Source organism: Capricornis sumatraensis, chromosome 5 (assembly GCF_032405125.1).
Source record: "Capricornis sumatraensis isolate serow.1 chromosome 5, serow.2, whole genome shotgun sequence".
Classification (NCBI taxonomy): domain Eukaryota; kingdom Metazoa; phylum Chordata; class Mammalia; order Artiodactyla; family Bovidae; genus Capricornis; species Capricornis sumatraensis.
The window spans coordinates 98,831,599-98,856,780 of NC_091073.1; the positions used below are offsets into that span (position 1 = coordinate 98,831,599).

A 25,182-nucleotide genomic window follows, 5' to 3' on the forward strand; every position below is an offset into this window, starting at 1 on the left:
CCCGAATTCCTCCCACCCAGTCTGCCTTCTCCCTGCTCCCCTCCCAGGTGTCGGTCCTGCGGCGAGCTGAAGGCTCTTCTCCCCTTCCCTTTCTCTCTCATGGCTATGTCTCCCTGTGAATGTCATGCATGTTTAATTCTGTCTTGGTGACTGACAGCATCTAGGAAAACTTGAGAGAACACAACCAAGTTGGTTACTTCTGTGTGCCCCATCAGACCAAGTTCCATGAGATCAGGGGCCCATCTATCTTGGGCATCATGTCAGGGTGGAGCGGAGGACCAGGCCCAGAAGGATGAATGAGCAAAGAGATGAGCGTTCATTCAGAGGTGGGACAGAGAGGTGGGAGAAAAGCCAGAGGAAGCTTCAGGAAGGAGGTAAGATTTCCCTGGGGTGTGGAGGGCAGGCAAGGGTGCCAGAGTATAGAAAGGAACAGTCTTCATGGAGGCTCAGCATCTGTTGAGGATGAATTCAGTGTCTTATCACCTTCCCGGAGCTATGTTCAGGAGAGTTGTGGGTAAACACAATGGGTCACTCTGCCTTGGCCTAGGAAGTTTGGCCAGGTAGGGAGGGGGTAGGCTGGAGAGGCAGAAGGAACAGATGGAAACCAGAAAGGGCCGCCTTGGCTGTTTCATCAGTGCCCAAGCCTGAGGCCCTGACGCAGAGCAGGGCCCCCAGATGCCGCGAGGGAACCGCTTGACCCCTGTGGATTAGGGTGGATTTGTGTTAGATGTCTCTTCAGTGAGGTCAGCATCCTGTACACTGTGCAGTCCCCATAGGGGTCTGGCCCTGGTTCCCACCATCACACTTTCTGCTCAGAGGACGTCTGATTACAGCTCCCACCGAGGGCAACCCTTGATTCCCAAAGCCCTAGAGCAGCAGGGAGGGAGGGGAACTTCTGTTCCTGTGCTGTGGCCTGATTCCCACAAGGCCGCTGAGACTGGTGGGAGTGGGGCTGGGAAGTTTCCTTCCCAGGGCTGTGCCCTTACAGGTCAGGCGACCCTAGACAAAACCAGGGTGGTTGAGGAGCCAGCAAGTCTGGCTCCCAGCTTGCTCTCTTGTGGGAACAAAAGAGCTGGTGTTCAGGAACGTGGGAGAAGGGGACACCCCACACAAGGCCCCAGCTGGTGCAGCCAGGCTACAGGGTCCCGGCTTCTTCTCCATTGCCGGGTCAGTAATAGGACTGGAGGGTCTGTGGGCAAGCAGGCTTCCAGTTGGGAGGCCTCAAGCCCTAGCTGACCCTCAGGCCCAGGCTGGGCCCTCATGGCCAGAGGTTGAGGCCTGGCTTATCTCTCCAGCTGCCCCGTTCCCTGCCACTTTATCATGGAGGGTGGGCCGGTGTCAGAGCCCGGAACTCCCCTCCCCACTGCCCGTGGGAGAGGGCCCAGCTGTGAGCAGAAGGCTCAGCCAGGAGACATCTGTCCTGGGAGAGTTTAAAAGGCCCCAGGACCTTCTCCGCATCTGCTGACCTTCTCAACTGACTGCAGCATGCAGGGGCTGCTGATTTTGAGTGTGCTGCTGGGGGCTGCCCTCGGCAAAGAGGACTTTGTGGGGTAGGAGCATGGAGAGGAGGGGGTGCTCAGAGGAGAGATGGGGGAGCACTCATCCGCCAGCCAGCACCTGGGGGAGACACATGGGAAGATGGCCAGAGGGCAGCAAATTAGCACATCCCAGAAGGCAGGCTGACCGGGGACCAGGACTGAGAAAGGGTCCAGTCTCTCAGGACAGCCTCGTGAGCCCTAGAGAATCTGAGCCCTAAAGAGGAATTTTCAAAAGCGGAGGCAGGAGGAGGCCTGGCGGTCTTTGGAGAGAGAAAGAGTCGAACCTGGGGCGGTGACGGCAGCAGTGTCTAGAAGTTTCCAGGGGGCCCAGGGCTCCCATTGCTGGGATCCCCTGTGCTTTCCCTACTTGGCCCCGCCCCCCTGCTCCCACCTGGGGAGCGTGCATGGCCAGTAGGAGTTGCTCAGGCCCTCAGCCTCCCCTCCCGCTCTGCCCAGGCACCAGGTGCTCCGAATCTCTGCCGCCGATGAGGCCGAGGTGCAGACGGTGAAGGAACTGGAGGACCTGGAGCACCTGCAGGTCAGAGGACGTGGGAGCAGCCCCAAGGCCCCAGGGTACCTCTGAGAGCAGACGGGCTTGCCCCAGACCTCCACCCACCCAGGGCCACCTGGGACCTAGGCTCTTTCTCCCCAGCTACCCAGGAATGAGCTACAGGACTGATGATCCCTGTTAGGATGTGACTTAAACCTCCCAATTTCGGAATCTTGCTGCGTTTGTGCATCTGAGAAAAGGGCCTCCCCCACCCTCCCCTTGTCCCAGCTTCTAGCTCTCGTCTCTCCCTTGCTGCCTCCAAGCCCCTCCACTCCACTTCCTGGGCTATTCACCCGACCAAACTGGACTTTGTGCAGTGCCCAGGGGTTCCTCTCATCCTCTTCCTGTCATATTCATGCCCTATCCCCAGTTATATGTGAAATTCTGGCGCCAGCACCCCCTTCCATGGGTGCCCTTCCCCAGCCCGCAGTGACAGTGGCTCTTGTCTTCCCCAGTTGGACTTCTGGAGGGGCCCTGCCCAGCCAGGCTCCCCCATCGACGTCCGAGTGCCCTTCCCCAGCCTCCAGGCTGTTAAAGTCTTCCTGGAAGCCCATGGCATCAGATACAGGATCATGATCGAGGACGTGCAGTCGCTGCTAGATGAGGAGCAGGAGCAGATGTTCGCCTCCCAGAGCCGGGCCCGCAGCACCGACTCATTTAACTACGCCACCTACCACACCCTGGACGAGGTGAGGGGCCCCGGGAGGGTGCTGCCCCCCATGAGCGCCAAGCTCTTGGTCAGACCGGCAGATGGTGTCAGGGCCAGCCTGGAAGTGTGTGGATTCTGCCCCGTCTCCACGCTGCCTGGAGGCTCAGGGTGGCAGCTCCTCCGCACTCAGGGCCCATAGCAGGCTCGCTCAGGGAGCTGCTAAGGGAGGCATCCAGGCTCCCCTCGGAAGCCACAAAGGTGGCCTTCCCTCCTCTGCCCCTTCAGATCTATGACTTCATGGACCTGCTGGTGGCCGAGCACCCGCAGCTTGTCAGCAAGCTCCAGATTGGCAGCAGCTATGAAGGCCGTCCCATCTACGTGCTGAAGGTAACGGGTGCCTGCCAGTGCATGTACGTGGGCACTTCTGCAAGAATGGATGCCTGCATTTGTGAATAGGGCTCCCGGGGTGAGCCCAGGGTGACAGAAAACACACTGTTATACAGACTCTGTGTGTAGCACAGGTGTACACATACCTGTACACACAATTAAAACTTTTAGGTGACTCCCTGCTCCCAGTCAAGTGTCACATTGTGCAAAGTATCCCAGAGTTGGGTAGTCCAGATAAAATGCTCATGACCTTCGACAGAACTATGTGTGGGTCTGGGAACACGGTGGGGCCCGGAAGTCTGGCCAAGTCATGTTTGCCCCATGCTACCCACTCCAGTATTCTTGGGCTTCCTTGGTGGCTCAGACGGTAAAGAATCCACCTGCAACGTGGGAGACCTGGGTTTGATTCCTGGGTCGGGAAGATCCCCTGGAAAAGGAAATGGCTTACCCACTCCAGTATACTGGCCTGGAGGATTCCATGGACCGAGGAGCCTGGCAAGCTACAGTCCATGGCATCGCAAAGAGCTGGACACGACTGAGCGACTTGCACTTTCGCTTGAGCTGAGGGCAGGAAGCTAGGCTCTGCAGGATCCCTGTCCAGACCCACCTCTGCCTCCCACCTGAGTGACGGTCCCTCAGATGGAGTTTCAACCTGGGGTACAGAGACCAGACAGCCTAGGGTGCACTCCCTTTCCAGGGGATGAGATGGGGCCCCAGCTGAACTATTTCCTGCTCTTCTCATCCAGTTCAGCACTGGGGGAAGCAACCGTCCAGCCATCTGGATCGACTTAGGCATCCATTCCAGGGAGTGGATCACCCAGGCCACTGGGGTCTGGTTTGCAAAGAAGGTGAGCCTGGGGAGGTGAGGGTGCTCTCACCTGGGGGAGCACTGGTATCCACGGCCCACAGGAGCCCTGGCCCCTGCCTCCCATCCGGAAGCAGTGACCACAGAAGGAGGCTAAGGGCAGGCATCCATTGGTCCAGCGCAGCAGATGCCTGGCTTGGCCTGCTCTGCCCCTCTGCTCCCTAACACCACCCTCCCCTCAACCCCAGTTCACAGAAGACTACGGCCAGGACCCGACTTTCACTGCCATTCTTGACAGCATGGACATATTCTTGGAGATTGTCACCAACCCTGATGGTTTTGTCTTCACTCACAGCCAGGTATAGCCCTTCTGTTCTTGGGGGAAGCGGGGCAAGCCTCTGTCCTCTGTCCCCCCACAAGCTACTCTCCCCTAATCTCAGCCCCCAGAAGTTGAGGGAAGGACAAACAGACCTTTTCTCCTTGAGTACGGATTCTTGACCTTGGCATTCTTGACAGTTTGGGCAGATAATTCTTGGTGTGTCGGGAGCTGTCCTGTGTAAACATCTTTCTGACCTCCTCAAGCCCCCAGATGAGACGACTGCAAACATCTCCAGCTTGTGGGGGACAGAACTGTCCCCGGTGGAGACATACTCCCCAGAAATTATTTCCTGGTTCTATTTTATTTCTATGGGACAACTTGCTACCAATCAACTATGTATGGGGTTGGGGGAATGCCACATGCCTTCTTTACTTTCCACCAGTAGAACCCTCTGCCAAGTGCCATCTATCATCTCCTCCATCTTTCTTCAGCCAAGAGCCTCCTCTGCAGATCTTCCTCCCTGAAAACCAGCTGAAAATGGTTTCTGATCCCCTACTGTGTCCACACCCAGGCTCTGTGTTGATTGTGGCCCCTATGGGGTGGCTAACCATTCTCCTCTCTCAGAATCGATTGTGGCGCAAGACGCGATCTGTCACGAGCTCCCTCTGTGTTGGGGTGGACGCCAACCGGAACTGGGATGCCGGCTTTGGGAGTAAGGCCCAGTGTGGTTTGGGGAGCAGGGGTGGGACCCCCAGAATGGTTTTTTACCATCCTTTGTTCTGTTGCCCCACCCGACTCCTGCCCCTGCCATGGGGGCATGTGGGGAATGCTGGCCCCTCCTCCAAGGTACTCAGTGAGGAAGGTGGCCTCTGAGACCTGCTTGTTCCTTGCCAGTAAAAGGAAAGTCCTTCCCGATGGATCTGAGGTCTGAAACCCATCCAGGGGTTTTCTAGTATAACTTCAGCCCCTTCCCTCCGTGGTCACTGCACTGCAGGGAGCAGGCTCACACGGGGACCCTTCCTACCTCTCTGGGTGTGTTCGTCAGCTCTGTCCAAGTTTGGCTGGGGAGGGAGGCCCAGGACCCCCAGGTTATAAAAGGCCTCTCTGCCCTTTCCTTATCTGGGGTGGGGGTGAGGCCTCGTACATCTCACCTCCTGCAAAGACCAGAGGCCCCTGGAAACCAACTACTTGGGTGTAAAGAATGCCAGCTCTCCTCTCTCCCCTCCCACAGAGGCAGGAGCCAGCAGCAACCCCTGCTCAGAGACTTATCACGGCAAGTATGCCAATTCCGAAGTGGAGGTCAAGTCCATTGTGGACTTTGTGAAAGACCATGGGAACTTCAAGGCCTTCCTCTCCATCCACAGCTACTCCCAGCTCCTCCTCTATCCCTATGGCTACACAACACAATCAGTCTCTGACAAGAATGAGCTGGTACGTACCTGATGCCTGCTTGTCCTCGCAGCCCAAAGGCAGCTTTGGGCGGGCCTATCAAACGTGCTTAGTGAGGGCCTACACTGTGCCTAGCACCCCTTTCTCCCATGGACTCCTGATGGCTTGGGAAGACCAGCAAGGCCAATTAGACTCTCCGCCTGGGAAGCTGAGGCACAGAGTGCTTCAGTCACTCTTGTCACACGACAGAGCAAAGGGCAGGGCTGGACATTGAGCTAGTACCACAAGTTCACACTTGGGGCTGCAGAATGACCAAAGGGCGGCGAAGTACCAGCCAGACAGCCCACAAGCTCAGAATTATAGGGCTTCTGAGTTCCTGAGACTGACCCTGCAAGGCCCAGTGGGCTCCATGCTGTCTGCTGGGGGTGGGCTTCTGCAGGGCGTGTGCTCCTGGGTCACCCTGCCAGCCCCCAGGATACCCTGGCCCTAGGTTATGGGGATCTGGGGTTGCTGGCCATGACAAGTCATCCTGCTTGGCATTTTCTCCAGAATCAGGTGGCTAAGTCTGCTGTTGAGGCCCTGAGCTCTCTGTATGGGACCAGCTATAAGTATGGCAGCATCATCACAACAATTTGTAAGTGTGCACGGTCTCGTGGGTGGTCCTGGGAGGAAGCTCAGTTGACTTTTCCTGCCTACGGGAGTGTCTCTCCCAGAGGAAGTAGCCAGGGGTACCCCAATGTGGGGAGCATGGACAAGGAGAATGGCCCTGGCTGACTGTTGGCTTGGTGGGCAGAGGGCCCTTTCCTGATGTGAACTCTACCTTCCTTGATACCTTCAGACAAACACTTCAGTTCCTCTGAGAATTCTTGTCCCCTTATCTTGGGGTTAAATCCAGCTTCATACATAGAGCAGGTAGAGAGTTCTGCTGGCCTTGTAGATCCCCCAAGAAATTCAACTTAAAAAATACTTCTCCTCCAGTGCCCTTCTATTATAGAATATATCTTATCTTTTCTCAGCTTACTTATCCACGCAATGCATCAAATGGAATTAAGTCAACAAATGTTTATTGGATACCTATGATACACTAGGGCTTGTTTTGTGTGCTTGAGACACAGTTGGGAATAAAATAAGCAGACTTCTATTCTAGTCAGGGACGAATAAGGAAATGATATGGTGTGTTAAGTGATCGATGCTAAGGAGAAAAAGAACTCCCAGGACAGGGTGAGGGGACTCAAGTAATGGGGGTGGAAGTGGGTCCGAAGCATGAGCCTCAGTGAGAGCAAAATTCGGGCAAGTGTTGAAGGAAATGAGGGATGGAGCCAAGAGGCTATTTGAGGAAGAGATTCTAGGCAGAGAAATCTTCTAGAACAAAGTCCCTACCACGTGCTCTGGCTTGATGTACTTTGGGAACAGCAGGAAGAGCAGAGACTCACTGGCTGCAGCAGAGACAGGTGTGGGGTGGCGGAGGTTCCGTAGGGCCCTGAGGGGATACAGCAAATTTGGGGTTCACTCTTCAGGGAAGAGTCCTAAAGAAGCAGAGCACAGGGGCACACTTCTGACTTCCTGCCCTGATTGCCCAGTTTTGGGGGGCAAGTGGGGTTGCAATCTCACCTCTGGCTGGCCTTGCTTTTGGACTGTTTGAAGTTTGTTTGGAGACTGTTTCAACCCTGAATGAAAAGGTTTTTGCTTTGTTCAGAGTGTTATGGGGTTCAGTTCTGATCTGGAGCCACCTCCTCCTCCCCAGTCCAGTTCCTCGGGAGCTTTGTTTATTTACTGCAGAGCTGTCTGCCAAAGACAGCCGAGGGCTCCTGCTATGACTCTGGCCCTTTGCACTTTCCCCCTGCAGAGCAGGACCCTGGGGGACAATCCTGGTTACCAATATGTGGGGGCTTGACCCAAGCCACTGTTAGACGGAGGCGGCTTTCAAAATCATGGGAGCTTCCTTGCACGCCCTAGTGAGAGGAAAACCATTGCTGGTCTGCCTCTCTGGCCCTCTTGGACTGCAGTCTTTCAGGGGAGCATCTTGGGAGGAAGCCAGGCTGCTTGGTCAAGAGTGGGAAGGTAGCAGAGGCTGACTCCAGTCGACACTGCATGAGGCTCTCGGCTTGGGACCGTTAGCTTGGCCCACGCAAATATTTTCAAGTGAGTGACCTTGTTCTGCCGGTTCTGCTCCTGCCACAGACCAAGCCAGTGGAGGCAGCATTGACTGGTCCTACAACCAAGGCATCAAGTACTCCTTCACCTTTGAACTCCGGGACACGGGGCGCTATGGCTTCCTGCTGCCAGCCTCCCAGATCATCCCCACGGCCCAGGAGACATGGCTGGGGCTTCTGACCATCATGGAGCACACGCTGAATAACCCTTACTGACCCAGCCCTTCAGCACTCTCTTCCTCCTCCTCTTCAGCCCCACCCAATCAACCGAATAAAGTTTGAGAGTACATGGAACAGAATGGACTCTCGTGTGGGGGTGCAGGTGGCATGCCTGCCTTTTCAAGCTGGGGCAGAAGTCATTTAGTTCCTGCAGATCGCAGTGGAAATGTGTGGGTGGCTGGACTAGATGACCCTTAAACTTCCCTGCATTCCAAGGTCCTGTGAAGTTGTATCCAAGTGGCATCTGTTTTAATGAGACCACCCTGAGCTCAGCTCGTCAGTGGGGTGATTTGTTCATACCTTAGGAGCAAGCAGCAGCCACAGCTGCTAACCAAATGCCCAGCACCCTGCCGTGGTAAGGAATTCAGCTTGTACAATAGTCTAGCTAGTTGGATCCATTCATCTACAAAAGCAATAACCCTGAGTATGAAATAGAATAATCCCGGTGGTCACTGCTTTCCCAGATGGATGTCACAGTCAGGCAAAGCTTTCTATACAGCAAAATATGGTCTCCCACTCCTGAGCTAAATTGGAATAAAACAATTGCATTAAACGGAATCATTTAAAGAAAAAGAACAAACACCAATCCCAGGCATTTTTATTAATTGAAGTTTATCGCAAAGACTTTGCCTTTAGAGACAGAAGTAGTTTACTTCTCATGGCCACACGCTTTCTAGCATCTCCTAGTACACTGTCTGCGCCCCCTCTCCTCTCCCACCTACCGCCGCTCCTTACCATTTGCAAAATTTCTCAAACGGAAGACTCTCCCCTTGATACATCACCTCCTCAGCTCCTAGAATCTGGCTTCCCTCCTTTGGCTTGGTGATTCTAGTGTCTGTGATATCACCCTAGTGGCTAGCACCACAAACATGTAGCATATATCTCAACATTTTTTTCAAAGCAAGAATCTATATTCGTTTCTTCCAGATCTCTTAAGGTGTGACTGTTGAGTAGGTAGTCAGTCCGAAGACGTTACTGGGAAGTTGGGGTAGGGAGATGGCTCGGTAGCTCCCCAAACAGGGGAGCTGGGGTAAAGATGGCAGCCTTTCCCTGTATCAGCCAGACAAAGCACCACAATGCTTCCAACTCCAGTGACTTAAAAATTTGTGTCTTTTTCACATACAGTAGCCTGAAGTTCAAATGCTTTTTTTAAGGGCCCATTAGGGAATTTTCATCTTGGAGTTTTTAAAATAATCTTTGATATCCTAAAATTGAGGTATAGTTGATTTACAATATATATATGTTTCAGGTATGCAAAATAGGGCTTAAAAATTTTTATATATTATACACCATTCATTTTTTATTTTAATATGTTTTTGCTACCAAACATGCTGAGAAATAAAAAGGATGAGGCTGGCTATACATATAGTACACATAAACTTACACATATATAAGTTTATGAGGCAAGGTGAAAGTGTAAATCAGTCTTTACAGAAAGATGATCTAAAGATTTTATAACCTTTCCTTCAGGTTTTCTTTTGGGAAGCATTTCCCTTCAATTTATGTAGATAACCTGAAACCCACTGTGACGGCTCAACAACAACAAAAAAAAATTGGACAAGAAAAAAAAAACTGATCTTACTGCTTAATACAGACTGATAAATGAATAAAAATATTAAGTTAGCAAGATAGTGTATCCTTTTATTAAAACTGGATTACTTAGGGATCAATGGTGGAATTGCTTAATCTAAAATAAACTGTATTCCCTGATAGCAGAGGCCACTTGGTTTGGTATTCAGTCTGCAAAACTCTCAGAAGTACTTGACATACAGATACCCAATAAATATTTGTTGAACAAATGTTCTCCACATTTACTAGAAAACTTTTCATTTTTATAGTCTGTATTGTGTAGGCTTGCAAGTTATTTTGAATTTCCCTGAGCTGCAGTTTAGAAAGTAATGCTCTGAACAAGTAAAAGTATTAAGAAAGCTAAAAAGACAAGAAGCACAGCACCAGAATGAAAATGCCACGAGGCCAGGAACTGTGCTGTTTTACTCAACACTGGTTTCTAATGACTGGCCAAGTACACGACACGTATCATGCACTTAATAAATGCTTCTCAAATGGAGACATGGAAATTAATTAAAAAAATTTTTAACTTTATACTTTGAGATACATATTTTTATAAATCTATGGATTAAAAGTTTTTATTTTCTAAATTAAACAATGCTAAAAGAGAAATGATAAATTTAGAAACTAATACCACATATATGAAAAATTATTAATAACCCTGAGAAGAAAAGAGCCTTTATAAGTAAAAGGAGCTAAAAAAAAAGAGACAACATTTCAAAAGAAAAATAGAAGATTCCTTCCCCAAAGAAGAAATACAAAAAGTTGATAAATGAAAGATACTGATTCTCTGGGCAAATTTTTTTGTACATTAAAGAAAAATATATTATTTTTTCCCCGTCAGATAAAGAATAAAAAGAGTGACAATTCAGTATTATCAAGAGTATGAAGAAATAAGACCTGTCATATACTGCTGGTGGGAGGATAGATTTATACCACCTTCCCAGGGGGAATTTGGTTGATATAAATAAAACATTTCAGCATATTGCTGCTTTGACTCAGTAAGTCCACTTGGAGAATTCATTTTATAAAAATTATCTGAGAAGTTCAAATAAACACAGGTACACATTGCAATAATAAAAACTTAAATAAAATAGAAAAGAACCTAGATAGATACCAGTATTAATATGGATATTACATGTTTACACAATGGAATATTGGGAAGCCGTTATAGTCTGTGATTGATATGGAAAAATGGTCACAATATACTGAGTGAAAGAAGCTGGTCACATGATGGAAATATTCTAAAATAGGATTGTGGTAATGCTTGTTCAACCCTGTAAATTTACTAAACTCCACTGAACTGTATCCTTCAAATGGGTGAATTGTATGGCATATGATTTGTATTTCCACAAAGTTTTTTAAAAAGCAGGCTATAATATAGTATATGGAGTATGAATCTCAGTTTTGTTTGGAAAAACATATACCCACTATGCCTGGAAGGAGATATTCTCCAATAATAATAATTGTGGTTACCCTGGTTGATGGTTTTTCCTCTTTACACTTTTCTGAGTTTCTTGCAATGAAAGAAGCTACTATGAACACACCAGATCACCTGTGGGTAACGTTATCTAATATCAACTTATTATCAAAATTAAACTCTAAATGATCGTCTTAATTTGTGCCCAGATTCTTTTTCATAATTTGTCTAAACTCATTTCTTCTGCTGTCGCCCTGAACAAGGTAATTGTCTTACTTCTGGAAAAGTTTATTTTCCAGATAGAGCTGGAAGTAAGTGCCCTACCAAGGGCAGGGTACCAACATCTCCTTGTTGGGGCCAGAGGTAGTGCAGATGACAAATCCCAGGAGTGCTTGCTGCTCACATTCAGTTCCTGCAGCAATCTGGGGAATTGATTAGGCTAATGCCTATTCTCCAGGACTTTTCAAAAATCTTTATTTTAAAATGAACTCATTTATTCCATTCTTCGATCCTTATCTATGGTTCTCAGTGTGGCCTGTGAAGCCATTGGTGGTCCATAAGAATCCTTTGGGTGGTCTTTTGAATTAACACTAAGATATGTATGTCTAGCTTTGGCCTGAAGTTAAAATTGAAATGTCACTGAATACAATCCAGATATGACCTCACCAGTTCCTCATTCAGTGCAGGGCTGTTCATCATCTCAGCGATTGTTTTGCAAGGACACGTGGGACTAGGTGGATTTGAAGATGCAGACGGATCCTTGCTCTAAGGACTCTAGGGTCAGAAACATCATTCTGTGAACACACTGAGACCCAGATGCTCCTTACAGGAAACTGATATGACCAACCAAAACATTCAAACTGGCCAGATGAAGGAAGAGCACTGAGAAAGAAGCACAGAACACCCGTCAAATCTGAAAAAACAAAACAAAACTGTCAAAGGGTAATGAATTCTCTCCAAAGCTTTCAGGATCCATTTGGCAACTCAAACTGTGAGCATCATCTACCAACCCCAGAGACAAAGTGGCCAAATGTTTACTGCCAAACTAAAAGAAGAAAGTTAAGTCTTCTGTTTAACCACAGTGGTGTGTTCAGCTACATTTTTAGAGGAGTGCAGTGGAATGAGAGCTCTGCTCACACACAGACAGAGGCGCAGAGGTTTGCTGCTTTTTCCTCCCATGAAGCCTAGGCCTGTGACCATGAGCCAATTCACATAATTTATGTTTCAGCCTACATCAGAAACATAGCCACAAAGGAAAGAGAAGATCAGACACAAATCATATCAATATAGTTTTATTGGAGAGTTCAACCATCAGGAAAACAGCCTACTTTCCCCCTACAATCTGTTGAAAAGCTTGTAACTCCCCTTCCCTAAGTGATACCTCATTAGGGACACGCTGAGAACCAAAACAAATCTCAGAAACCCTGGGGCACCTGTCTTCAAGATAGGTCACCAGACACAGACAACGGTGGAATGGGGAAATTCATGGTCCCAGAAGCAGATGCTTCTGTCCCCGAACTCCCATTGCCCTTCGTGTAGGTAGAGGAGGAAGGCTTTCAGTGGAATCTCGGGTAACGGGGAAGGAAGGGAGGCCGACAGCCAAGGGGATGTTACATTTTTGTTGGTGAACCGGAGGTATGGCCAGAGAGAACGTGCTGGGCCCACCCAGAGGGGGAAGCCCAGAGCAGAGCGGTTTTCTCAACCTTCCAGCTCAGTGACTCAAGGGCAAGTTGCTTAATTTCCACTCGACCCTCAGTCTCTTCACCTAAAAATGGGGGCGCCTACCTTGTAGGGATGTTGGGATGGTCAAATGAGTCAAAACATAAAATGAAGACTCTAAGAATACTACCTAACACATAGTAGGCACCCCATAAATGTTTACAAGCATTAATACCTGGAAATCTTTAAGATTTGAAACAAAAGAGAAAGTAAAACCTGCTCTCAGATGGGGAGATGGTGTATAACCCACAGCTGATGAATTCTGAAGGCTATGCTGAGCCTGAGGGGACCATGGAAACAGGCAGACTGTAGACAGCCAGGGTAACAATAAAGGTCCTCACAGCTTCCCGGGCACCTCCTGCAGAGGGTAATCTAAAATTCTCAGAGCTATGAATGCCTCGTCTACGAAAGTAGGACGTCCAAGGGAACAAGGGGTAACAAACTTTCCAGGTCTCCAGAATGGCAGACCAGGGCTGAGTGGCTGAAACAGTGGGCTTTACATCTCAGACTTCAGTCTGGATGGATTTCTTTAGGTCATTTATTCACATACTCTTATTAAGGGTCACTGTCACGTAGTTGGTGATTTTTACCTTCTAGGAGCTTATAGTCAAAATAATTTTTAAAAATGTAGTCAATCAGTCCGTAGTGAAGTGACCTCTGTTGCCATACATTTCACCAGGTGCCTCAGGATGTTATGCATGTGAAGAGAATCTGAGTCTGCATTCGGAACAAAGAGGATCAGCATCCGAGGGTGAGACTGTAAGGGGATGGGGTGGCGGGGGAAGGAGGCAGTAGAGTTCTGTAAACACATAAAATCATGCACTGAATCCCGTTCTGTCAGGATCCAGTGCTGACAAATTGCCACCATTACACATTTCATGCTATAACTGACCTGCGTGCCAGTTTAAGGACATGGCAATAGCAATTTCAATAATTACTGCAATTTTAGGAAAGTACTACTACCCAAATGTATTTTGAACACTTGGGAAGCACAATGTGTCCTATTTATTGTTTTTATAGGAAAAACATATTAATTTTAATCAAAAAAATAATTGAATAGAAGATAAGCATAGCATCATGCTCACATAAGCTGATGTAAAATACACATTTCTGATGTTTCTTGAAAAAAGAAAAAGGAGAGTATTATGGGAGTTACAACTTTGAAAGAACTGTGAAAAAATAAAAGCACATTATAGATACTGGGAGCATTTTAGAACTGGACAAAGAAAGGTTCTTAATGATTATCTTCAGGATAGAACAGGAAGGGAGTCATGGATTTAAATCCAGGTGGACAGAAATTAATTATCCCCCCTAAAAAAGTCAGAGAACATAAAAGACAGAATCTACAACGAATATATAACATGACAGAAACCAAAACCAACACAAGAAAAATTGCCTACATATTTCTTTCTAGCCCAGGACTCTGATTTCACTTATATTCCACAAGGGAATTAGAGAAAAGACGGTTTTGTTTTGTTCTGTGTTCTTGGTGAGTAGCCTAAAGTCTTATGAATTTTTGTATAATCTCAATAGCGCCACGGGAAAAATCCCTCAGCAACTAATGAACACTACTTGTTCTCTCTTAATTCTGACTCACACCCTCGTCCAACATGATTGTGCTGGTTCCGACTTTCTACTAAAGGCGAAAAATAAAATTACTTTTAGGCCATTTAGATCATTCTATGTCTTTCCGTAGACTAACCCTGGCATGACAGCCCACGATGTTCTTTTTGTTCTCGAATGAGTAATGTTGCCTTCTCCTCCCTCTCCACTTCTTGCTTTCATGCTTCTCTCCTTCCTCCCCTCCTTTCTCTCTTAAATACACATCCGTTTAGAGTACTGAACGTATTAGTTAGACTTTGACCATCACTGTCGTTCAGAGAGAGGAGTAGTTGTACCTCGAGGAAGCATTTTCCATCCAGGGGGTCCTAAAGTTCCCAGGCAAGAGCAGCTCGCCAGCCTCTGCAACACTGACCAGAGTCCCATGGTATTGTGTTTAAGGTGGCCATCAGTCTCTGCCGGGCATGGAGAGAAACCCAGACCTTCTGACTAGAGAGCTAAAGTCTCCTGCCCTAACTGGAATGACTTCCTGATTCATTTATACAAAGAAAATCTGCGTTCCTGGGAGATACAGCAAAAAGAAGTACACTTTCCAATCACCCCAGTCTCATGTGACGCCCCGCAGATCATCTCAACAGAGAGGGACAATGAAGTTGGCAGCCTTCAGCATATTAATAGCAACAACAAATTAGCAACTATGTATTTTAATCGTCAACATTCATAATTGCACAGAGTATCACAGATCACTTAAATAATACATGTCAGTTAATCTAATGAAGAAACTAGTAACGTAGAACATTCAGAGCAATACCGTGAGCATGTAAAAACTGTCTGCGAGTGACATTTCACACACAGAGTACAGAATGAGAACAGGTTTTTGAGGAGTAGTTATTTAAAACCCTTACCAACAGGCAAAGTGCTATGGAGAAACACACATCAATATAGCCAACCTGCCAGATCTCTCCAGTAAATGCACAGCAATTCTAATAGATTCGGCTACGCTGGCTGTGCGCACATACACAGTCATTTCAAACACTCTGGTGTTGTGTGGTGATGGGAATGCAGAACAGGAGCAAAAGGGGCTACCACTTACTGGTAAAACTGAATCCAGTGGGGGAAATCTAGACTCCTGGCTAGTCAACTTGAAAATGGAATAAACAGAACTCTGTCACAGGGAAAAAAAAATTTTTTTCTTGAAAATGTATATGTGTCCAAAATGGCTGAAAATCTTGTCCACGCTAGGGGAAAGTTGAATGTGGAAAAATCTGCATTTAAAAAAATCTATGCTGTAAAGAAAATAAAAAGCCAGAGCATTTTGGCATTAGCGAAAGGCTGCACTTAGTTCTCAGGCAATAAATTTATGGGGAAACATGACAGGCTCCTCATTAAAGCTTTGTGTACGTTGGCTGAATTTTATACAAGATTCTTGAATCTTATGGAAAATTGGGCACGGCTTGACATCTGAACAATGTCCCTGGTTTGTTTGATTTCTAAAGCATCGGAAAATGTTGCACTTTGGAAATCAAGTAGAGAAGAATAAACACACTAAAATAGAACTGGGCTGAATCTGAAACTTATTTTTCCATATGTCTCTATAAGATATTTATTACCTTTATTTTCCTACAAATACAGCTTTCCATGCTGGAAATACTGTGATACCTTTTTTTTGGTGGTGAGAAAAATAGTCCTGTTAAGACAAATCTTACCCAGCAGCAATAACCACCTAAGGATAGGCAATTTTCAGCTGGCTTTTCAGAGGCTGGTTGCCATGACAAAGAGCACAATTTATTCCTCAGTCCCTTATCACAACTACAGATCACAGACCATAAAAATTAACAAGCCTCTTTTTCCTTTTCCTGATGATTTCAGAGTTCCTCATCCTTACCTGAGGTCTTTTGTTCCCCCAATTAAATGGAATGAATGTCAGTCATCTAGCAATTCAATTAATGCCGATTCAAAATTCTGGCCAAACAAGAATCTATAATCACAACCTCCTAATCACAGCTCAGTCATGAGAATGAAAAGTAAGCAGGAAATTGCACTAATTACTCAATTAGACTAATACTGTATTTTTAAGCAAGGATTTAAGGGGTTGTCAGCTCTGACAAAGGGCTGTGGAGTCGTCCTCACCTTGTGTGCTGGTAGTGACCCAACCAAAGCCAGTGTTTTCAAGGGGCCATGATTTCTACCCATCTAATATGGATATGCCTGAGCTGGATAATGGAAATTTACAACTAATACGCCAACCAAAAATGAGGGGCAACTCCAGGGGGCTTCAATGAATGGCTTTCAACCCAGCCCTGTACTGTGGATAGGGCTTTCCCATGAGGGTGGCTGAGCACACAGCATCACCTGTGCTGGCCCCAGAACATCTTGTGAGGGGGAACTTTGCACACACATGAGAGCGGCTACTAAATCTTAACTGAGTAATGCTTATAGGTATCGGCTTCCAAACTCAAGACAGAACCTGTATCGGGTGGGTGCTGGGCAAAAGCTCCTCAGCCAAGCGGGTCCACACCTGATGGGGACCCTGGTGGCGGCTATGAATCATCCGCACCCCCAGGGGCAGCTTCTCAGGCTGCAAAGCCTACCTAGAGAACCGTCGTGAAACCAAGAACACTGAGTGAAAAAGAACTGGCTGGGAAGGACACACAGATGTGCCTGAAGTAGTTACAAAACAATGCAGGATACAGACCAAAACAAACTCGACCTTATTTTTTAAAAAATGAAAGCCTAAAAAAATTAAGACTGTTTTTTGCTACTCAGTTTCAGAGACTTAAATATCCTGTAAACAACAGGGAGGACACTAGAGCCTGTCATGCCTCTGGTTTTTGTAAAAATTCTTCCCAAGTTGGATGTGGGAAAGGAGCTGGAGACAGGAAGAGGGCCTGACACACATGCTGAGGTCTTTGCAGCAGTTTCTGAAATGACCAACTTGGGGGCTGCTCGGGGCTCCAAAAGGAGAGAAAACATTTATTTGACTAAGGCAGACAAAGTCTTTTACTTCCAGGGTTTGCCTTGCAGGTGGCCACTGCCCAGTGAGCGGGGATTCTGGTGGCTGGCAGGGCCCCCGGCAGGCAGGTTCTGACCGCTGCGGGTGCCAGGAACCTTGGCATCTCTTCCAGAAGTGTTAGCTTGGCTCAGCCGGCCTGGAGGAAGCAAGAAAGCAGGGAGCAGAGCTGCAAAAATGACTGCAGAGACAATCTGCCAAGTATACTTTTAAACTAATGAAGTCTTATGCTACAAACCACTTTTAAGCTAATGAAGTTCTATTCAGCATCTACTTTAGGTTAAAACCTACTCTTGAGCCTTGAGATCAATTAGAAGGTGGGGAAGAGGGTAGGGATGAAAGGAAACCCAGATTGTTCTTCTTTTCTTTCTCTCCATTATCCCAACCAACCTCGCCTTTCATCAGTAGAGAAGGGAACAGGAACGACTACAGGAGAAAGAGAAAGCACTGGGCCAAACGAAAGGCTGGAAGTGTAAGAAGCAGCAGCAGAAGGAAGCAAAGTTTTCCAAGAAGGAATCGAGGGCTTCCCTGGTGGCTCAGTGGTAAAGAATCCACTGGCCAATGCGGAGACCTGGGTTCAATCCCTGGGTTGGGAAGACCTTCTTGGAGAAGGGAATGGCAACCCACTCCAGTATTCTTGCTTGGAAAATCCCATGGACAGAGGAGCCTGTCAGGCTACAGTCCCTGGGAAGGCAAAAGAGTCAGACACGACTTAGCGACTAGACAACAAAAACAATGGTAATAATGAGGGGAAAGATGGAATGCTTTGTATTCCAAGAAGGAATCTGAATGCTTTAGGTTTGCCTCTCAACTCCGCCTAAGATACCCACTTTATTTGACTGAAAACTTCTCTTTCAGTTGTCTGTGTGCAATGCCTAATTCTTGCCATCACCTGGGAACACCTCCACTCACTCATTTTCCCTCTCCTCACAGAGCACCTGCATATTTCCCTCCCCCCCTGCAAATATTTTAAGAATCTGAATATAAGAGATCAAGCTTCTCATATAATGAGGTTGATGTTCAAAGCTGTAAATCTCAAGTTCTACAGAAACATTATTTCCAAAGGTCAAAATATCTTACTAGGATTGTCTGCAGGACCCTGGTCCTCTTCCAGGTAATATTCTATCTTCTTTAGGTCTTCCGGGGTAAATCTCCATTTATTCTCAGCTGGTAGGGGCGGCACTTTGGGACTGGATCGTTTCCGGGCAGAACCAGGAGGAAGGGCCTGCTGGCAAGATGCTGGCAGGGAACCTGTAATCAGTCCTTCTGGGAATTTCTGAGCTAAGACTTTTAGACCTAGGTATGGAAGATCATCAGAAAAAGCACTGTTAGCATGGTGAGGCCAAGGCAAACCTGGAAAGGAGCCCACGTGTCTCCTCAACACAAGGACGGGAAATCTTTCTTAACTGCTTCACCATTAAGTAAATTACACCAGAAAATGTCCGTTGTTATGTGGGATTCTGAGAATTCCACCATAAATTTCTTTGCTCAAGTCTTCAGCACTAAGGCTTTCTTACAGAACCATAAAGCAACATCATTCTTTCAGGAATTAGAAACATGTGCTGATTGAGCTAAGGGAAGTTTCACATATCCTGACTCCCTTCCGCCAGCATGTTTTTTTCTCTTTCCAGAATACTGAATTCTGAGCTCTGCAGGGGAGGGGAGGGGGGAAGCTCTAGGAGTGAAGCTGAAGGAGTGTGAGTCCAGGTATTTGCCTTTTAAGTCCTAAGCAGAACATAGCCCCTCACCTCCGGAAAGCATGAAGAGGTTCTCAAATCCCCTCTCGCACATGGTGGTGGCCGCCTGGCTGGCCAGCCTCTCGTCGTCGTCATACAGGATGATGATCTTGCCATGGGCATTTTTCTAACAGTCACATGAGTTAAGGTTTGACCACACTGAGCTAATGCTCCTAGACTCTACAGAAATGCCGAAGGAAGGAAAGCAGTCAAGGTTTGCCTATCTTGAGTTCAGGGAGCATGGGATGACCCCTCTTCAGGGCATCCTGGATTTTTTTTCCTGTGCTGAAAACCAGCACAAGCTGGTATCCTTTCCTTGTGTGTGTGTATATATATATATATATCTCCAAGATGGCACTAGTTACATACTGTATACTCTTTGGCCCTTTCATCTGTACAGTCCTGGAGAGCAATTATTATAACCTCCATTTATAGATGAGGAAACATAAAAACTTTTGTGCCCAATGTGTCCACTGCAGCCTTAGTAAGAACAGTAAAAAAGCGGGAATCACCTAAAAGTCCAGTCCTCCAGAGAGGAATGATTTAGTAAACTATAGTAAATCTAAAGATGAGATATTTTACTGCATCAAAAACAGAGTTTATAAAGAGCTTGTGTTAGTGTGGGGAAATTCACTGTAATAGGAAGTGGGGGAAGCAACTAAACACTAAATTATATATATAAGTATGACTTTCACTTTGTTAAAAAGACTACATAGAAGACCGCCTGGAATAAAATACACAAAAGATACCGTAAGAGTTTGTTATTCAGTTGTGTGGTTATCGGGGACTTCAATTTTCTTTTTTATATATTTCAGTATTTAAATTTTCTATTTGTACAATTTTTATGAGCAAAGCAAATGAAAATTTTAAGAAGAAAAAAATTAAAATAGAAGGAAAAAATTCACTCCTTATATTTTACTTGGGGAAAATGGAAGAAAAAAAAAAGCTTTCTGGGGGGAAAAAAATGTCTTAGGACTAAGTGTCAATAGATCCTAATGTTAATCTAACGTTTCTTGTCCAACTGCAGGACGGACTAGAAAGCAGCCTCAGCAGTAGCTAAGGATCCAAATTCTAAAATATGCTAAGTTAGCTAATTAATATCAGTCAATTTGATTCTTACAATCCTTATACCACCCAACTCCTTAAAGTGCAACAAAGGATACATACTCAAGAATATCATTTGAGTAAGGGTTCATTGTTCTAGACAGAGTTGCAATTGGGTAACTGTAAGCTGCAAAGAGAAGAAAAAGCTTAGGAAGTTTGTAGTTCTCAGTACAACTTGGCCCCAATCCCTAGCTGGTTTAACATCTAAGAGTTAAACATATTTTCAAACTCACTAGTGATAAACCGAAATACTTCTGTGAAAGAGAAGAGAACAGGACACAGTGAACGACAGGAAGCACTGCTTCACTGTTTCTGACATTTAGCCCTGGGCCCCTGATCCCTCTGAGAATTTCCCCAGCCTCTCTTAGAACATGCGGTGGAGCCAACTCACAGGTTCCCAGAACCCATCTGGCTAGCACTGTGCTGACCACGGGGTGTGGGTCGAGCCTGCCTGGGCTCAGGACCGGGCTCTGTTCTTGGGAGTGAGACACTGAACAGCCTTTCTCTCTTACCTCCAACAATGTGGCACTGCTGGTAAGAGTCTCTATCTCGTACATCTAGCAGCAGGAAAGGGCAGTCGGGATAAGGTTTGTCTTTGGTATTGGGCTCTGTTTTCTTCACAAGCCCTTTGTCTAGATCCAGTTCCCCAACACCACTGATGACGCTGCAAGTGCAAAAGTAGGTCGGCAGACACTAGTCAGGGGTGGGTGGCTTAAAGGTCAAATGCGTTTCTTCAGAATGGCGACAAGAGTGCTCAATGTCTTTTCAAAAAACACTTCAAAGAAAAAGGAAAATGGATATGGTGTCTCAGTTCTGTCTCTGAATGCAAGGTACTATGGATGGATCCTTATTCTATCACCCTGGACACCAAGGAAGGCATCCACTGTCCATACTCACCTTCAGAGAGTTCATGTTAGGTCATTAGCATGGCAGAGGGGGTAGAAACTGTAGGGCACATGCTGCCTCCAGCAACAAGGGCAGCATTCAGAGAAAGAAAGAGGTGAACAGTTAATCCAATGGAATTTTGATGAGTGTAAGAAAGCAGAGCAAAAGGAAAGAATAAGGTTGACAGGACAGGAAAACTGAAGACATTTCTATGTATATTATATGTAACATAAAGTAACAATGGTGTTTTAATATATTTCATATACTGTGAATTATCCAGTATGTCTTATACTCAATGTCTTTAATAGTTATCTGTAACTTAAATTTTTATAGCTTACGACGTTGAGGTTGAAGAAGCTTTTAGATTCTGTGGCATATGATAAGATGGTGGAAAAACTGCGATTAAAATGAGGAAGGTCTGTTTCTGACCCGTTTCTGAAGTCACAGAATTACCAAAACTGCTTGCCAGGTTAATATGGGCAAAATGTGGCATAAACATGAGTCGGAGAAAACATGTGTTATGAGCAAAATGGCAACAGTGAAATATCTGCATTGGGATAAGAAGATGATCACTTTTCTGGTAATATGAAGACACACATGCCAAACCACAGGTTGGTTAGTCTGTAGCAATAGTTCCTCTCCCATCACAGCAAGTCAAATTCTGCCTTTAAATTCAAAGAAAAGCTACAACTATATGCCATATGGTGCATATTTTATTGAACCAAAGAAGAAAAAAACTATGTCATATGAAACTACATCCTCATGGAAGCCTTGTTCGTCTATCTTGTTTTGAATGCGATTTTAGAGTTCCTGGAACAGAAGTAGTTATGAAAATAATAGTAGTGCAATTGACAATAGCAATACTGTCTCCAGTAGAACTAGCCTGTCTGGTAGAACTGTTTTACCAGTAGAAGCGATGGATATGTGCAGAAAATTAGTACCATCTTATAACCAACAGTGAATATAGGTGAGGAAGTACTGCATCGTGAAACTGCCACATGCATTTGAGAGTTGACATCAAGGCTGCTTTCACTCTCCTTTGCACCTATTTAATATCAGAGCACTATGTGTGGCACTCTATTTTTCTTCTGATTCTAGACAGGGTAATTATAAGCTGCAGCAGACAGAAAAGGAGAGGGGGGGGAAGTCATACTCTCTGAGTCAAAAGACAGTGGTTGTAAAACTGAGTCCTAATAGCAAACTTGCATATATGAAAGCTCAGAAGAACGGGGTTGAGGAGTGAAAATTAATGCTCTCCTATCAATATATGCTTGCATTAACTAAGAATGCTGTGAAAAGATTCAGGAGGTGGCATTTATATATAGAGAAAATCAAATGGCTGGGATGAATATGTGGGATTTCACGACGCCAACCTGTTTCTAAGGTAATTAAGTCACTGACATGGTACATAGATTAATGAAGGTAAAATGCAGTGAAAACATGAATCTGATAAGAGCACCTCTGAAGAGTCGAGCGGCTAAAGTCCCCGGCTCCCTCACTGTTGATGAACTGTACGGGGCTTGGCGACTGCTCCCCAGGGCTCCCATTTCCGTTGGTCTTGGCAGTGATTTCAGCATCAGGCTCTGAAGTTGCAGAATCATTGTCTAAAATTTGCAAATGAATAAATAAATAAATTTAACCTCAGAATTTGTATTTACTTGTTAGGTAGTTCCACTGAAAGTAGGTGGAGAAAAGGAACTCATATGATCATTATTAAATTGTTCTCTAAGTTCTAACATACAGATTCTCAAACTGTAGTCTGTGGACTCAGGAGTCCCAAAGACCCTTTTTCAGGGGATCTGAAAGGTGAAAACTATTTTCATAATACTACGATGTTCAGTTCAGTTCAGTTCAGTTCAGTAGCTCAGTCGTGTCCGACTCTTTGCGACCCCATGAATCTATTTGTCTTTTTTATCATGCTGATATTTGCACTGAGGGTAAACATGGCAGTAACATTTTTTTAAAAGTCCCTGATAAAGTAGTAATCATAATTTTTACTAAATGTCCTCCTTAAATAACACACCTTTAAAATATTCTGTGTGATGAAATGGGGGAATCCACACACAACAAATTTGCTACATACCAACATCCCATCGGTGTTTCAAGGGAAAGTATGCGTGGGATTTGTGCTGCTTTTGCCCTGAACTCCACTTTTATGTGGAAGAAAAACTGACATGAAAACTATAGCTATTTAGGCTTGTGCATTTGGCATATATTTTCTAAAAGATGATCTACATGAATTTCTCATTTCAAGGAAAACAACCAATGGTATTTGTTGCAATGATTAAATTTTAAACAAAAATAGAATTTTGGAAACTATTTGCCACCAAGAGCTTGACTTCTTTACCATCTTAATGACTTTTCTGATAAGATGGGTGTTGAGGTCAATAAATGTGACTTTTTGATATTGTGTAGTGAAATTTGCCAACATTTGGAAGATAACTCTTAACTCAGTGAAAGTAGTGAAAATGAAAGCCGCTCAGTTGTGTCCAACTCTTTGCGACCTCATGGACTATACAGTCCATGGAATTCTCCAGGCTAGAATACTAGAGTGGGTAGCCTTTCCCTTACCAGGGGATCTTCCCAACCCAGGGATTGAATCCAGGTCTCCTGCATTGCAGGTGGATTTTTTACCAGCTGAGCCACAAGGGAAGCCCAAGAATACTGGAGTGGGTAGCCTATCCCTTCTCCAGGGGATCTTCCTGACCCAAGAATCGAACAGGGGTCTCCTGCATTGCAGGCGAATTCTTTACCAACTGAGATATCAGGGAAGCCCTCATCAGTATTTTCCAAATGACCAATGAATGATGTTATAAAATTATGTATGAGTAAAAAATACATTCAGAGTTCAAAACAGACCGATGGGTTCAATGTAACAGGGTATGAAAATATGGTTTCAGATTCCACACTACAACCAACCTTTAAGAAGGTACCAGCTATCAAGTTTTGATGTAGTGTCAAAAAAAAAATCCATATTATATGAAAGGGCTATTAAAATGTTCTTCCTTTTTTCAATTACAGATCTGGGTGAGGCCAGAGTTTCTTCAGGTTACTTCAGCCCAAAGAGCATATTGCAACAGACTGAATGCAGAAGGTATGAGTTATTAGCTGTCTTCTGTTAAATCAGACATTAACAAGACTTACAAAGAGTGTGAAACAATGTTATGCTTCATATATATTTTTGTTTTGGTGACACAGCTATTTTGCATAAAAATATATTATTTAGGTTTGCAATGGGTTTAGTATTATTATTTTTAAGGTAAATAGCAAATAAATATTCTTAAAATTCTATTTAAATTTTTAATATCTCAAGTATTAATAGATATAATTCACAAAAACCAAAACTCTTTGAGGTCATCAAAAATTAAGTGTAGAGGAAGACTAGTACCAAAAGGCGTGAGAATTTGCTGTTCTAACCAGTATGATGAGAGAATAAATAGAAATAAGAAGTGTAGTTATTAAAGAGAATATCAAATTTTAATTTGCGTATGATATACCTAGAAACTTTAAGAGAATCCTATGAAAATAAGGAAAATATTCATAAATATGTTAGATTTTAAAATTAATCTAGATTGTAAGGTTAATTAAAAAAATAAGCTATTTATAAAATAAATAAATACTGACAATCAAAATATTTTTTCTATATACCAATAAGAAAATAACATGAAGAACATCTCATTTATGATTACAGCTAGTTATAAAATATACTCTCCTAGAAAATTAACCTATTAAAGAATGTAAAGGCCCTATGAAAACTGATAAGTGCTTTATAGGTCTTATAAAAATTTTATTTAGGGACATTAAAGAAGACCTGGATGAAGAGAGAGTGACATATTGTGCATATTCCTGACTTAGTGATTAAAGTGAAATGATGTTAATCCTTTCCTATTTAATTTTCAGCCTTAAAGCAAATCCCAATGGACTTTTTTTTTTTTTTAAAAAAAGCTTAAAAGGATTTTAAAGATGAGAAGAAAAAAGATATATGTACACGTAATTTGGAGAACCTGCCTTTTCAAGTAAGTCACATATATTGAAAAGGTAAAGGATCAAAACAGTACAGTAGAGCAATGGAAAATTACAAAGAACACAGAAACAATCCTAGGAGATATATATATAAATAAATCTAATGTATATTAAAGGCACAAAAACCAGTAGGTAAAGGGAGAACTA

At 44.9% G+C, this 25,182-nt stretch overlaps 2 protein-coding genes across 2 annotated transcripts in view; one reads left to right on the forward strand and one right to left on the reverse strand.

Annotated features, from left to right (window-relative positions):
* Positions 1-1,485: 1,485 nt before the first annotated feature.
* CPA1 (carboxypeptidase A1) lies at positions 1,486-8,006 on the forward strand. Its single transcript, XM_068972744.1, has 10 exons — positions 1,486-1,550; positions 1,995-2,076; positions 2,544-2,777; positions 3,023-3,124; positions 3,871-3,972; positions 4,178-4,288; positions 4,873-4,960; positions 5,480-5,679; positions 6,187-6,271; positions 7,819-8,006. The coding sequence occupies exons 1-10, from the start codon at positions 1,486-1,488 to the stop codon at positions 8,004-8,006; spliced, it is 1,257 nt and encodes a 418-aa protein (XP_068828845.1).
* Positions 8,007-15,168: 7,162 nt separating this feature from the next.
* Positions 15,169-25,182, reverse strand: part of CEP41 (centrosomal protein 41) — a 47,827-nt gene continuing 37,813 nt past the window's right edge. Inside the window, exons 6-10 of the mRNA XM_068972815.1 lie at positions 22,472-22,616; positions 20,640-20,791; positions 20,187-20,254; positions 19,036-19,150; positions 15,169-17,426 (exon numbers count right to left, since the gene is read on the reverse strand). Of these exons, the coding sequence (XP_068828916.1) occupies positions 17,278-17,426; positions 19,036-19,150; positions 20,187-20,254; positions 20,640-20,791; positions 22,472-22,616 (629 nt within the window). The 3' untranslated portion in view covers positions 15,169-17,277. The remainder of the gene's footprint in view (positions 17,427-19,035; positions 19,151-20,186; positions 20,255-20,639; positions 20,792-22,471; positions 22,617-25,182) is intronic.

Coding starts and splice junctions, on each gene's coding strand:
- CPA1 (XM_068972744.1), top strand. CDS start 1,486: ATGCAGGGGCTGCTGATTTTGAGTGTGCTGCTGGGGGCTGCCCTCGGC. Junction 3,125..3,870: donor GTCCCATCTACGTGCTGAAG/GTAACGGGTGCC, acceptor CTTCTCATCCAG/TTCAGCACTGGGGGAAGCAA. Junction 6,272..7,818: donor CAGCATCATCACAACAATTT/GTAAGTGTGCAC, acceptor CTCCTGCCACAG/ACCAAGCCAGTGGAGGCAGC.